This window comes from Heliangelus exortis, chromosome 15 (genome assembly GCF_036169615.1).
Source record: "Heliangelus exortis chromosome 15, bHelExo1.hap1, whole genome shotgun sequence".
Taxonomy (NCBI): domain Eukaryota; kingdom Metazoa; phylum Chordata; class Aves; order Apodiformes; family Trochilidae; genus Heliangelus; species Heliangelus exortis.
This window is the reverse complement of record NC_092436.1, coordinates 16,831,825-16,847,356: the sequence shown is the minus strand read 5'-3', so window position 1 is coordinate 16,847,356 and position 15,532 is coordinate 16,831,825. Positions and strand designations below refer to the sequence as shown.

At 42.8% G+C, this 15,532-nt stretch overlaps 1 protein-coding gene across 3 annotated transcripts in view; it reads right to left on the bottom strand.

Moving 5' to 3' along the window:
- CTNNA1 (catenin alpha 1) overlaps nucleotides 1-15,532 on the bottom strand; it is a 113,098-nt gene that overhangs the window by 91,564 nt on the left and 6,002 nt on the right. For 2 of the 3 annotated variants that reach the window (XM_071759284.1, XM_071759286.1), the window contains exons 2-3: nucleotides 6,395-6,498; nucleotides 4,289-4,484 (exon numbers count right to left, since the gene is read on the bottom strand). In XM_071759284.1, the coding sequence (XP_071615385.1) occupies nucleotides 4,289-4,484; nucleotides 6,395-6,496 (298 nt within the window). In that variant the 5' untranslated portion in view covers nucleotides 6,497-6,498. Of the gene's footprint in view, nucleotides 1-4,288; nucleotides 4,485-6,394; nucleotides 6,499-11,009; nucleotides 11,165-15,532 lie in introns of those variants that run through there. The other variant, XM_071759285.1, reaches the window with a different exon arrangement.

Sequence of the window (15,532 nt, the reverse complement as noted above, 5' to 3'; positions counted from 1 at the left end):
ATGGGCATGTTGAAATTGGATCCAGCCTAACTTCCTTTTCAAATCTGAACCAGAGATAGCACAGGAAGTTTGGAAGCAGGATTTCAAGAGTTAAGAGAAAAACACTGCAGAAGAGTCAAGACTGTGAGACTCAGATTATAGAGGTGGTAAGAATTCTTATATGAGTAATCTGCTTTTCCAATATAACTGTAGATTTTCACTAGATATTACAAGGGAATGATAATAAAACAGAGTCAAGAAAAAAGAGGCAGTGGTAGCCACACTATGATCTTGTCAATAAAGCACTAAGAATTCAATTAAATCTAATTGAACAAAGCCTATTTCAGAAATAGTAAGATTTGAGTCCATCAAAAGAAAATTACCATTTTCTCGTCTCATTCCCACCATGCCCACAGGGTCTGACAGCACTTTCAGACAGCACTATTAATCCTCCTCAGCAGCACAGCACACGATGACCATGATGGAGAGGGCTTGCTTTATACCAGCACTGACAGAATGGGCAAGCAGCAGAGAAGACAAGCAAGGCAAGGCAGACCTAGGACACACACAGGCACTGATGGTTTTTTATCCCTGAAGCTTGAAATTCATGTCCACACATCACCTTGTACCCTTCAGCACCTTCCAGTTCAAAGCCAGTCTCCAGCCTTTGCCAGCAGTATTAGGAACACCACGAATGCCACCAGGCCATAGCTCCCCCATAACACCCTGATCAGAGCCCTGGAGGCTGCTCATTCCCCTCCAAATGCAACCAAGAGTTTCAAGACTCTGCTCTTCTGGACAATGAAGTTCTATCTCGCCACTAATGCCACCTCCAACATCCACCAGGAGGGTCACAACTGGCTGCCCTGGCTTTCAGGACATAACCTTGTATCTCCTTTTTGCCATTTCAACATGAGAGTTGGCATTTCTGGCAGTCAAAGCTTTTGTTGAGTCCTTACTCTTGTCTTTAATTAAATCTGAATACTGCCAAGCTTGCTAAGAGCAGTTTCAGAGCTCCCTCATGTTATGGCTTGTCAAAGATCTTGAGTCCTTGGCTGGAAGATTACTGCTAATACAAGTGGTACACTCCCGAAACATTTTTATTGAAGGAAGACAACTGAGAACTCTTTGCACCTTTCCAAGGAATTAAGCTAGCTGGTCACAACATAATTTTAAAGTTGAATTTTCCAGGAAGAATTTGGTGATTAGCTTCAAGTTATTCTGCAAGTGGCCTCCTCCTGTTCCTTGGAAATCCTTAAACCATGCATCTTGTGTGAAGTACAGCTGAAAAAACACTTTACCCTTTCATAATCTGCCTCACTGCTCAGTTTTGGAGAAAGCTTCACTCAGAAACACAGGGCAGAAAGACTCTGCACTGAATCAGTAGCCTCACTACCCTGCAATTGCAGCCACAAGACATGATCAAAGTCTGCAGTATTTACCAGACCATTCATCCCTTCCCTCACCTCAAACCCTATTGCACAGGCTTAAGCTTTTTAATTTAAGCTTTAATTTTTGGTCCTTTATGTAAAATGACCATAGCAAGAAAGATAACACTAGGAGCAGAGTTAATACCCTGGATCCACACGCTGGCATACGGACAGAGGCAGTGAACTATGGTTCAGGCTTTGCAACCTGTCTCAGTGCCAAGCACCTTGGTAAGAAAGTGATTCAGTTCCAAAACCCCACCCAGAACCAGCAGGAGAGCTGACCATCTCAATCTAAGAGAAGTCTTCAAAGCTTCACACGAAAGTAAAACCCTACACAGAGTCTACAGTGGATGATAAGACTGGGCAAGACAGTATCTACCCAGCAGAAGTGGAATGGCAGAAATTAATGTAACAAATTAAATGCAAAAGATGTTCACATAAGACATCTTCCCAGTACTAAGTCTTCCCTATAACCACAGCAGGATCTTTACTCAAAAAAACCTTGGTTGTCTCCACTATTCTGTTAAAAGTTTTATTTGAAGAAGTTTCACTACTTCGAAAGAAGTCAAAAGTCCAAAGCTTTAAAGGGCCAGCAATCTTACTTTGGGATATTTTCACCATCTTGCTTAATATTTAAAGCAAGTTGCATTTTATTCTCTCACTGGAAAAAAAAAATCAGGAAGACTTTGAAGATCCACTTATACTGATTTAGTATGTAACCATACCATCATTCACCCTAAATAGCTCTTTTCACTTCTTTGTTTTTACCCCCAACAAATGGGATTTTATGAACAAGCGTGCTCACTAAAATCATGTACCCTCTCAATCTTCTTGCTAGGCTAAAAAAAAAAAAAATTTAATTTTCTCTGATGAGACAAGTTATCTATTGTCCTAATCATCTTCATAACCTCTGTCTACATTCATTCATCTTTTTTTATTATGGTAACCAAACTGCTCCCTACTCTAAATAGAGGCATTATTAATTCTATTTTCCTGCCTTCTGCTGAAGACAAATTGTGCTATCCATCTATAATCCCACTGCTGCCATCAGACACACAGATGCTGCCAGTTCACTACCACCCTAATGCTGACCAAGGCACCCAGATGCTCCTCTCCAGTTCTGCCCTCACAGAAAAAGGAAGAGACAGACACCAACACCTGCAAGTTTTACTGAGCACACCCCCAGGCTTGGTCATACATTCCTCTAATTTCTCCAGTTCATCAGTTCAATTGGTCCACCACAAACCTGGAAACACTTCTGAAGGGCATGGACTGTATCTACACATGTAGGTTGAGGTTTTCCACCTCCCTGCTGTTGTTAGCACTACTGAGAACTTCAGTCCTGTCAGGCATTAGCAGCAATAAAGCTTCCCTTGGCTGGATCTCATTTTTCACCATTTGCTTCTAATTTCCTCAAGGGTTTGATTGGGTTTTTAATTTCCTTACAAAATGCTGCTGTGCTAAACGTGACCACTGGCACCAGGATGGCGCACAGGGTTTTATCACTGGCCATGCTGCCTCAGCATCCCCACAAACAGCAGCAGGCACTGGCTGTAAGCAGGGAAATCACTCCAATCTAACCATCCCCTCCCCAGCTTCAGAGAACAGCTCCCCTCCTTGTGCAGCAGTTTTCACACAAGCTGCAAAGAGCAAAAAGGGAGGAAGAAGTGAAATGGCACTAAGGTGGGAAGTTATTTCACTCCAGCACCTCTCAGCTATGAACTCCACCTCCCCTGCCAAGCAGAGTCAGGGAGGTTTTGACATCAAGCCCACGAGGAGTCCCAAACTTAAGCAGGGGCCAAGAAACAAGTGAAAGGGTCATCCTGAAGGCTTTTCTATCACTTTAACACACAACAACAAATTCAGCTAATGGAGCTCCTCAGTCCCAAGGACCAAGTGCAGCTCCCTCACTAATACCACTCAGAGTCATTTGAAGGTACTCAGCGATGAGCTCTGCCTCTCAATTCTGAGCTGCAATCAAGCAAGCACCAAGAATTAAAAGCCTCATGACAAAGGGTTCTCTTTTGCTGTTGTTTGTTGTTGTTAAATTAAGCCAACTCAATTAGCTCCTTCTATTGCAGCCTTCTTATGTTGATCTTTCTTTGGTCTGTCAACCAGGCTCACCCAGAACTTAGAACCGTTTTCAACCAATATTTCATCACTGGGCAACTTCAGCTACAAACAAGTAATTAATGCTAATGAGTTTTCCTTTTTTTGCAGCAGCAGCCGCCACCATTAATACCAGATGACTGAGTTTCACTGAAGCAAAGAAAAGGCTCATGACTGGAAGAATGATAAATGATTTATGAGCAACAGTATTTACTAGCACATATTTTAGAGTAAGTCAGCTCCATAGGTTTTTCTTGTAGGTCTTCTCTAAGAAAGTAAAGAAGAAAATTATAAAAATCAACCCTAGATGTGGGGGAAGAAACCCGGAATATTTAATCAAGGTCCTCACATTCCGTTTGTTTCTGTTTACACTTTGCATATTCAAGACACCCAACTCTGCCAAGTCAGTGCTCAGCTCTTCCTCCCACAATGGTGCTTTGTCTAAATTCAAATATTGGAGAAGTTATTGACAGACTTGAGATGCAGTTCCACAATATTTATAGGCGGGGGGTGGAATTTACTTTTTAGCCTAAGCTGAGTTTGAAATGCTATTCAAGACCCAGCCTTTCTTCTCTTCCCAACCTCTCCTTGGGACATCCCATTTCCAGATCTGCCCAGTTCACACTGCTCCTTGAGGAAGCCAACAAGACAAGATGAGAATCTGAGTGGAGAGGTGCAGAGTTATCAGAAATAAGAGCAAAAGGGGAATGGAAACCATTCTGCTCACTCTGACAAAGCAGTGTGACAAGCTATCAGGCAACAGCTCTTACCTTGCTTACGAACATCTTCCACAGCTGCAACCAGCTCCTCTTTCAGGAACTGGCTCTCCTTTGCAATTTTGTCTCCTTTCTCCAGGAAATTCTCTGTTGCTTGTTCAACAGAAGCAGCCAGAACATGAGCCTTTTTAGAACGCCCTCGCTTTTTATTAGAGGGGCCCTTGTTGCTAGTGTTAACCAGTGTTGTTACCTGAAGCCATAGATGGAGGGGAAAAAACAAAAAAAAAATGAAACAAATTAGAAGTTTAACAATTTGACAGCAAGGCCATGTGCATTTTTTCTAGACAGCACTGCCAGCTCCAAAGGGTAAACTCACAAACAAGTGTTTTTCATGTCTCTTTAAACACCACCATGCTTCTTGTTTCCTTAGATGAGCATTATAAATTCAGCTAAACTGCTTAGAGATTTTTCTTAGCAGCAGCAGACCTGAAAATTTGATTTTAAGAACTGAGACCTATTTGTGTTTGTGATAAACTACAGTCTCAGTAAAAGGACAGAGGTATTAGGCAACACCTAAAAAGAAGCCAAGTTGGGGATGCTCAGTTTGGGATAGCTCTCCAAGCATGAAAGACCCCAAACAAGCAAACACAGGGAGAAGCAGCAAAATTCACTCACACTTTCCCATTTACACTTTTTTGTGAAGTCTAGGAAAATGAATACAAAGCTAATTCAGAGAGACATTAAATTAAAACAGTAAAAGAATTAACTGCTTTGGAAAGCCCAAGGACTGCTGACAAAAAGGTCCTCAGAGCTGAATCCATCTTCTCAGGAGGTTGATTCAGAGAGGGGAAAGCCATCAGCTGGCATTATCACTGTTGGTTAACGGGGAGCATTTGTACTGGGCAGGCTCAGCTCATCACATACTACAAATAAAGAACAGGTTGCAACAAGGCAACTCACACTGCTTTCCTCTCTGTACCTCCCCAGTCACATTAGGCACAAAATTTGGGATTGCCAGTACAGGCTATTGTGCTAATTGAAGAGTAAGTTACAGACACTGAACTTGGACAAAAAGGTCTGTAACAAGTTGGCTGGGTTAAGGTTGCCAAATTAGGACAATTTCTAAAAAGCTATAGAGCAGATCATCCAACTGCCCAGCTGAGTATCTGGAAGGAACAAACAGAAGATACAGACAGCAGCCTGGCCACTAAAGGGATGGTAATACTGGAAACAGAACTTGATCACTGCAGCTGGTGTCTATCAAGAGGTGCATCCCAGCTCATCCTCTCATTTTAAAAAGCTCTTATTTCAGGAAAAGAATGCTAAAGAAGATGAGTTAACAGCCTCCAGTAGACGTTCTCTTCCAGACCTCCTAGAAAGTCTCTTCCACCCATCTTCACAATGCCCAATCTGCACAGTTTACATTTACAAGACTCTGGCTTCCCTATAGTTTTCAGTGCACTTCAACAAGCAATGTACACCATGCAGAAATAAGGTTTCATTCACAAATCCAGCATAAAGCACAGACAGAAATCAGAAGACAGCACAGATCTCTTGTAAAAGATCTACTGAAACAGTAAAAACTGTCATTGCAGCATACTTCTGGAGCAGAACTCTGTTAGGAGAGGTCAGTGACACACTTATAACACAAGGCAGTTCTAGACAGGATGCAAACATCCCCCAAGACACATTTCACTATTTCCACAAACCTCCTTCCAAAGGGAACTCTAAACATTTAAGGCACTACCTCTAGCAAGCACTAATCATTTCCTTGCAAGGCACTTCTGTTGCTCTCAAATACCAGTTTCAAAATGACACATAGCACAGGTTTTTTAAAAAATCAACAAATACAGGTCCAACCCAAAATACAGGTGAGAAAAAACACAGCAGTAATGGAATATTAGTTACTAACAGGTATTTCTGCACTTCTATTTGAAATTCTGTGTCTTATTAGGTGCAGAAGAATCAGTCTTTCCAGACTCATGCCCAGTAGTTCAGTTCCAAACTAAATTAACACATACACATTTTCCCATCTTTAGTTTTATAGTGCTTTTACTTCTGGAATTTAAACTCTGAAAGTAATTTAATTTCAATAATACATCAAAACAGGTAATCATCCTTCTGAAGGCTTTTTGTTTGGTTGTTCCCTTCTTTTCCTACCTGTGTAACAAGAGGCTCAAGTAGTCTTTCAACCGCCAGTGTTCTTATCTCCAAGCTTTTGGGGTCCCATTTGAAGTTAACACCTGCAGTAACAGCAGTCATTTCTAGAAGAAGAAAAAAGTTATATGAATGCATTTAAGTTTTTTGATTGATGCTCCTGAAATACACTTTAAAGAGAAATTAAACCAGGGGCTGTTAAACACACAACATCATGTAAGTCAAGGTTATACTGTCTCTGAAAACATCACTTTTGGATCAGCTGGTGACACTTTGAAGAATTGTTATAACACACAGCTACTACCTGGATGTTTTGGCTGGAAAATAAAAGCAAACAAGCAACACCACACCAAAAATCTATTCAAAAGCCACAATATTTTACTAGAACAATTACAAGCTAGAAAATGTTTGATCTACTGATCAGTGGTCCCCAAACAATGAAAAAGGACCTCACAGGGAATGGGGGCACTTCACCCAGCAAACAAATAACCCCTTCCCAATATATATATATATAATTCCCAAATAGCCCCATCCCGAGCTCCCACCCCAGCACTGAGACACAGCCCAAGGTTCTGGGGGAGCAGAAGGGGACACTTTGACTTCAACAACATCAGAAAGCTGCCAGATTTCTCAGATCCAAATGCTTTGTCAAACCAGAAGCCAGGTTCTAACTCCAACTCTTTCACCCTACCTGTTCATCCAATTCACCTTTTGGAATTACAAAGGTAAAATAGGGAATCTAAGCATCAAAGCCAGAAAATACAGTTGGTTCAGATTTAACAGCTTACATATCTCCTACACTTCCCCTTAACATCTACATAGGTGGGAAAAAGCAGATTTGCATTAAGAGAGCTGTTAAAAGCTGTCACTGAGCCTTTCCTTCCTGTTGCAGTTTAATATCCACAGCCCAGTGCAACAGCAAATCTGATTATGGGAAACATTGCTGAAACCACTAGAATAGCTCTGCTTTTGAAAGTAGGATTTTAAAAAAATATTAAAAAATTAAAATAACTACAATGAATCAGCAGATTAAAATTGTGATGCTGCTTATTGATTTGTTATGCTGTACAGAACCAGCATTTCTGTAAAGAAATGGATTTAAAGTATTTACAGGTCCATAAAACCAGTTCATACCATTTCAGATTTAGCAAATGCCAGCTCTGGGTTGCCCTCAAAATTCAAGATTAGACTAATTCCCTGTTTATACCTTTATATTTTTTTTAAAAAGTCAGAAAGAAAAATACATTCTATCTCTTTTCCTAAGCACCTACTACTTAAGTTGTTTTAAAACAACAGCTTATTAGCTGATATTTTTAATCTTCCTGTGGACAGAGCACTGTCTGCATAGCATCTCAGCAGCCAGATTGCTCTGACAGCACCAGATGTCCCCGAGCTGCCAGACGAGAGAAACATCCCATTATTTTCCCAAAGCATGAGGCAAGGTACTAATTTTGGTAACCACTGATGTTTACAACACATCCCAATAACTGTTTCCTACCACCACTGACAGTTAAACACAGAGGTGGCTGCTTGGTTCTCACTAAGAATAAAACCTCTCGGGCACTGAGAGGGCACAAATCAGTCAGGGCATCGTGTCCCAGCCTCAGCCAGCAGCACCTTCATGGAGGCTGCTCCTGAGGCTTTACATCCACTTTCTCACCCCTCCTGGACACCAGACAATAGATTAAGTACTCACTACACTTCTGAAAAGACAGCTTTGCCTTGGAAAGCCTGCACATTGTCATAGCCTGAAGTACAACTTTGCAAGGTGCAAAGCAGGAATATTCACCTAACCTGTGCTGAGCTTTCTGCTCACACCCACGCTCCAAATGCCCACACTGCTGGAGAGAAAGAGAACTTTAAAAGCAAAAAAAACCAAAAAAAAACAAGCAAAAAAAACCCACTAGGAAGTGGTCAATGCATACTAGCACACACTTCTGATGGCTTTAAATCAAAACTCTTGAAGGTGCAGCTGGAGGGTCCCAGCTCCTGCAGCAGAAGGAACACCAGGGCTCAGCTCCAGAAGCCCTGTGAGAGGACAGTGGGAGGGTGGAGGATGCTCACCACCTCCTCTTCCTCACCCAGCTTCTGACACTCAGCACTACACTCCATGAACCCACTGACCTTCTCTCCCAACCACCCCTCTGTGGTTTTGTTTGCTGGTCCAGCTTTGTACCAGCTTGTGCCACGGCCCCAACACTGGCTCAGGGCAAGCTGTGAAACGCCCTTCACTCCCCAGTAACATCCTATCCTCCACGAGGAATTTCACTGTTTTCTTGCTTCCTGATGAGCTTGGTGTGAATGCTTCCTATACAAAGGAGCCAGGAAAATAAAACATACGTCAAAAACCTTTATGGTTTCTGAAAAACATATCCAGAGGTCTGGAAAGCCCATTATGTTTCTAAGTAAAAGCTGTTTCTATATCCTTAACGCCATTATGCCTCTCGCAGAAACAACATGCAGGACAAGGTAACTGGGGGAAGATACATTAATTGTATCAGTAGGAAAATAAAGGCAATGCATCTGAAAACACCTCAGCGTGTTAACTCACAAATTGGCCAGGAGCAATGGTCTATAAAACCACTTAGTACAAACTTCATTGAAATTTCTCTCCGAAGCCCAAGCTGACATCAAACACCCTGGTTGGCAGCACTGACTTGGAGAGATCTGGTGCCTCATAGTAAATATTTTTATTCAGTTAAATATTTGTGAAGAACACAGGACCAGGCTATAGCTTCCAAACGTGTGTGTGTGAACGAGGGGAGAAGGGGGCATTTAGGGGATCAAAAACCAACTGCCAGAGCCACATTAAGGCAGGGCTGAACTGCCAGGGAAAAGCTCTAATTCTCCAAAACCTGTCTTGCTCTCGTGACTGCTTGAGTTTTTGCTTCATTAAATTTCCATATGGTAAGGGTAGTAAACCAAGTTGGAGGATACCATAACAAAGTGCTTAATTGTTGGCTTTTGGAGAGCACAGAACCATCCCCATGGAACCTGCAATCACTCTAACAGCTCATACAGAGAACAGACATCCTCTAGAAGATGGATCTGACCCCAGTTTGGCTTCAGAGAGCTGGGATGAGCCAGCTGATACAGAAGCAGGTCCTCCTGCCACAGACCTACCACACACAGGACATACAGCAGCATTCTAAGCAGGAATTTTAAGGACAAAGCAGACCACATAGCAGAAGAGAGTAAAACACTGGAATATATAGACAGAGACCACTGCAGGAGAAGTTGTGGTTGCCCAGTCTGTGGTTTCATAAGCAGCAGGAAACCTGCTTTAAAAAACCAATTTTCATCCTCCCACATCCCTCTAGGAACTCATGCCCATCTTCACATCACACCCCCTCTGTACTGGCACAGCTTTCCCCACGGCTGAGCGATTAACCAGATGGGGAAGAACTGATTTGGCTGGAGGGAAAGCAATCCATTTTTGCAGGGTGGGCTGAGATCCCCATCTGGTTCACCCTGCCACCACAGCTTCTGCTGAGAGGAGATGGCTGTGTCAGCTGGCACTGCTGGCAAAGCCCTTGCCATGGAAACAGGGGCCAAAGCTGGACTCCAAAAGCCTTCAGGTTATTACAGCAGTCATGATGGTGCTCACTGCTGGCATGGATGGCTCCAGAGTGACCTTGAACAATTCTGACCTGCTGGGGTTAAGTGGACTCGCAAAGACACAAGGGTGGGGAAAGGAGTTTGAAGAAGCCACTTCCAGTTTCCCTGTTGCATCCAGAAACTTCACGATTTCCAGCCAACAAGCAGCTCTGCAAGCAGAGCCATCCCAGGCCATCTAACCTCAAAAGCTGAAGAAAAGGCTTCCTTTACCCTACTTTGAGCAAGCCCTGCCAGGTCCTACACCTCCTTTCCCTGCCATTAACCTTCCCAAAACAGGCACTCACACTGGCAACACCCCTGACACAGTGGAGACACCTCAGGGGGCTAAAAGGGTCTCAGAGCAAGCCAGTAGCTACAAAAATGACCTTACAGCTTCCTGTCCCAAAGGAGGAGGTGGGGCTGCAGCAGGACTGAGATAAGCTCTGCCCTGAACAGCACCTCAGGGCAGGTCCCAGCCCTGCTGGGTAGAGCTGAGCTGAAGGATGCCCTGAGCTGCTGGGGGCATTTCCCCACCACAGCACATGTGTGACTGCACTGAAGGGGATCCATCTGCAGTGCTCTTGCCAAAAGCCACAACTAAAGGTCACAGTACTTCCCAAAACTGGTAAGTCAAGGTTTCAAGAATAACTTGAGATACCTACCTCCAGCATACTGGCATGCACATGATTTCTAGACTTCAGCAACCTCAGAAATGTAGCTCTGTGGCTTCTTCACAGAAGTGTTCTGAAAGCTTTTCAAAAAGCCCATGAAGGAGCTCTGCACACCAGCAGGATCACACAAGGGCCCAGTGCTGATGGTCCTGTTTTTCCAGGCTCACTCCCACCAGCAGCCTGGCTGTCTCCCAGGCACTACTGAACTTGTACATTCAACTTTCCTCTGTACCAAGAGGTCCTGCAGCCTCCTGACCTCTGAACCAGAGCAAATCTCTATTGGTTCCACAGCAGAATATCTACCCACTCCTCTCCTGTGCTGCAATCCAAGAACTACCACCTCACACTACCTGAAGAGTCTTTCACATGCCAGCTTCATCAGCCTTCAAATGTCAACCACCCTGACAGGCTGATTTCCAAAAGCTTTTAACCACGCTCAGCATTGTTCTCTTCGTTCTTGTCAGGTGTTCAAACAGGGGTCTCACCAACACAGTGGGGAGATAACCTGGGCCAAGCACAACAGAACACACACAGAATTTGAGAATTAAGCTATTTAAAAAAAAAAAAAAAATACAGGAATAAAAACCAGGAATATTTCATACCTGGGAGAAGTCTCCATTTTAACTCCCTTTCTGCTACCCACCTAGCTGTACCCCGTTTTGTGCAGCTGGTTGTGCCCAGGCACAGTGATGTGCATTACTGTGCAGCTTATTTATTTCTCTGATTTTTATTGAAGTAGTCGCAGTCATTTTGAATCATAGCCCTGTCCCCCACCACACTTGCAGGCTGCCTTTGGATATTCTGTGCAACGTAATGAGAATATCCCTCATTCCATCACCCACGTCATGATGGAACTTGGTGGGATTTATAATATAATGACCCAGCTTCATCTTCCAGCTAGAAAATGAAACAGCTTCCCTGCTCCCAAGGGAATCCTTTGGTTTTGTTTGGCTTGCTAGCTAGAGTGCCTAATCCATCTGATAACCAGTGGGGATCCTTTACCTCTGCTGAAGGTGAAGGACAAGACAGAGCAGATAAAGTGGGAACTTGGGTATCTAACACATGCCCTTAACATCATCTGAAAACATTTGATTTGAACAAGATTAAGGCAGACTTCCTATTAATCTCACCTCACATGCATGGGTTTCATCAGGCCCCACTGACAGTTCACAACTGGTTTTAATGGCTAAGAGTATTTTTTAAAAATGTTTTATTCTTTCCCTTCACAGCCTCCAAATGAATTTGCCTGGCCCAGCCCACACTTAAAGCACTGCTCCTCTCAGGGCTGGGCAGGATGTTTGGTATACACAGTGCTTTTCAAGGAGGATTTAGGAGGGTTTGATTTAAGTTGGTTTTTTGAACACCAAGTACACATAACTAAAACCAGATAGTCATCATCTTCTAACTTCACCTTCTGCATCAAATTTCACCTGCTCAGCTACCACAACTTTCACCATAAGTGTAATGAAATCCTTACTACTAGAATTTCACAATCTAAAACATGAATACAAACCCAGATGTTGCATCAACCATATCCTTTGATTATCAGAACACTTCTGCCACTTGGGTGCATTCAACCCTGCTACACATTTCTTCCACAGACTGGAATAACCAGCCATGGGAAAAGAAGACATTCCAGTCCAGGTAATCCTGTTTCTCACCAGTACCACTCCAGATCCAGCTCTCATTATCTGTTCTCCTATTTTTTGCTGCTGCTCTTGTGAAGAATGCTACAGAGAGGCACCAGGAGGCCTTGCACAGCCAGTAACAACCAAATGCTTCTCTACTTTTCTGTTTCTTTAGCCAATATTTAGACCTTGCTACTGACTGACGAGATCCATCCTAATATGGTGTCCCTAAAAATATCATTTAAGTTTAGATTTCTGTTTTCTCTCCTACATGGCTGTTCCCTCCTGCCTGCTGCCTTGGCACTGAGCCAGCAATGTGCCATAGAGAACCTGTCACCTTTTCCTCTCTGGAAGCAGAACCCACCCCGTGCCACACACCATCCATCACCTGAAAGCAGAACGTCCTAAGAAGCTTCTCACATATTTCTGAGCCGTTTTCACAACTCAAGCAAGATTCCAACTACATGAAGAAATCTGTTGGGGTATTAAGCCACTACTTTAAAAGACACTCATTACTGATTTATTTTTTAATAAAAAACGAAAAAATCCAAAAAAAAGGCAGAGAATTTGCTAAATAACCAAGAATAATTTTAACATTTTAGCTGCAAAACATTAAATTTGGGAAGGGAAAAGGATGCATTCTGAGCAGCAAGCTATAACTGTTAATAAAAAAAATCCCCTTGTTCTGGCTTCACAATAATCTTGATTTTTTATGCTGAATACCAGCAATGCTAACACCATGAAAGGTAACTTCCAAAATCAGACCAACCAATCACTAGATTTTTAACTACTGTATTTTAGCTGCCTGCTCTTTGGATCAGCACTGAAAGGAGCAATGATAACTTCCAGCTCCCAACCCAGTTCTTTCAGCCAGGGATCTCCCATTCCAGCCCACATGGGCAGCACTTCCCAACAAGCCCAGGGGACACAGCCTGAAGAGAGGGGTCAGACCAGGTGAGACTTCTGCATCTGCAGAATTCAGATTCAGCTCCTGAAAGCCCTCCCAACCCCACAGTGTCTCTTCCCACCCATGAGGCAGGAAAAAAAATACTGTAAATTTGCCCCAAAATCCTTAGGAAAGAACAGAAGAGCAGCATGCTGCCTCTCCCAGAACCCCAGTGTGCATTCCAGACCCCAGAGACACAGAGCCAGTGAAGATGTAATAACTAAGCTCTGGCTAGAGCTCCTCAAACCCCAAACTACACCACCACAGCTCCCAATTACCACTCTTAAGGGAGCAAGGAATGCAACAAAGGGACAACCTTTTAACAAATTAATTTTTGCCACAAGCATTCCTCAAATAAGAAAGTTTCTTACAAATTAGACTACTTTATCAGTTGGCACAGTGCTGCAAAAGCAATTCTTGCTTAGCTTGCACAAAAACCTCAGTGATGGCTGGCAATAATAGGGAAAGAAAACCTGGGTATTTTTGTTCTGATCTTCTTCAGCACTCCATCTGCAATAAAACGTGCCATTTAAACTACAGAGTCAGAAATAGCCAGAATCTGGCCCCACTCAAACCACATTTTCACCCCTCAATTGGTAAGTTGTTATGCAATACCCTTCAGTGCTTTTAGCTGACCACATCTTCTATATCTAGACTTCATTAACAATTTTAAAAACAGTCAGGAGGACACAAACACTGGAGTTGTTTGAACTGACACGTTCTGAAAAAAATCAGAATCCTATAATTAGAGGTTTGATAAGACACAATCTTCTTAAAACATGGAGGAAATGGATATCCTCGAATTACCAGGGACTAAGTGCCACATTCTTTCACAAGTGCATGCTCAGCATAGTGGCAACTAAAGACTATGTTACAAAAATTCAGAGTTGGAAGACTGAAAAAAGTTTTCCATAGTTTTCTACACCTGCAAAAGCTACCAAAAGGAGGGCACCCACCGAAGCAAGGAATATGGGAGTAAAGATTCTTCCAAGTAAAATATTTCAAGTTTTTCTAGAGAAAGTAATTTACAATTCCTTTTCCACTCCTTCACTTTGATTCAGGAACACTCCATCAGTCGTATCGGAAAATCACAAAGCACTTATTTTTTAAAGAAAGAAGAAATAACAAACACACAAGTGATAAGACCAAGAACTTAATTTTATGCTCACAGCAACCTTCAACATCTTTTAGCCAGAAACAAAGCATTACTCTCACCCAGAGACCTGCACCATTACTGCATGCCCTGTGGCACCTCTCAACTTGCAGCTCCACCAACACATGCTGCGAGTTAAGGAGGAAAAAACACACAAAAACAAGCCCTAGGAAGAAGAGCAAACATGAATGCAACGCACAAACCTTGCTTAGATGAGTGAAGCATCTTTTAAATGACTGCAATTACCTGGCAGCTCATGTAAGGTAGGAGGATGCTCTAGCACACAGCATCTCCCCTCCCCACAGCCTGGCAAGAAGGCTGCAGACACTGAGAAGCAGAGGGCACAGCCTGATGAAAAATTGCAAAGAGAGTAATTCAAAACACACACTGGGGCAGCTACTTTTTGGATAAATACCAGAGTTACCTGCAAAGCCATAACCACCTCCTGTCAGGTACAAACTTGCTAAGGACCTGCAGTGGTGAGCAAGAACCAAGAGCTAACAAGGACCAGCTTGGACAGGAATCCTTTTGAGTCACTGCCTGAGCATATGGATGGATGGATGGACACTGAAAGCAACTTTTGCTTGAAAAAAAAAAAAGAAAAAAAAAAAATAAGCCATTGACCCACCCACATTTCATAAAAGCAACAGGAAGGAACCAGAGGGTCTGAGAGGAAGGAGTCATTGCTTGGCTGGTCTTGCTGGAAGAAAAAACACTTTAAGCTAGTACCACAGCCATTTACTGAGTGGAAACCAAATTAAACCTGATTAAAGACACATTGTCTCTCTCCACCCCTTCTCCTCTCCCCCAGGAACAGGAAACAAGACAAAGCTACCAAGAAAAAACAGATGAGCTAGGAAATCCTGTTCAATTGGCTTTGCACCAGTGCTTTGCCTCTGGTTCTGCTGATCACTGCAGCTTTCACTGGTAACCACTGACTTTTTCCTATGAAAATATTCTGTCAAACACAAGCCAATTGTCTTAACCAATTCCTGCAAACTACATAAAACAGCACAACATACCTGGTGCTGAAGCACTGATGCATACACACCAGAAATTGACATTCTTTTTTTTTTGGCTTGAGGTTATAAGCTTTTAACCCTGCACAACTGATTTTCATTACTCTGCTTCAGTACAAATAAACCT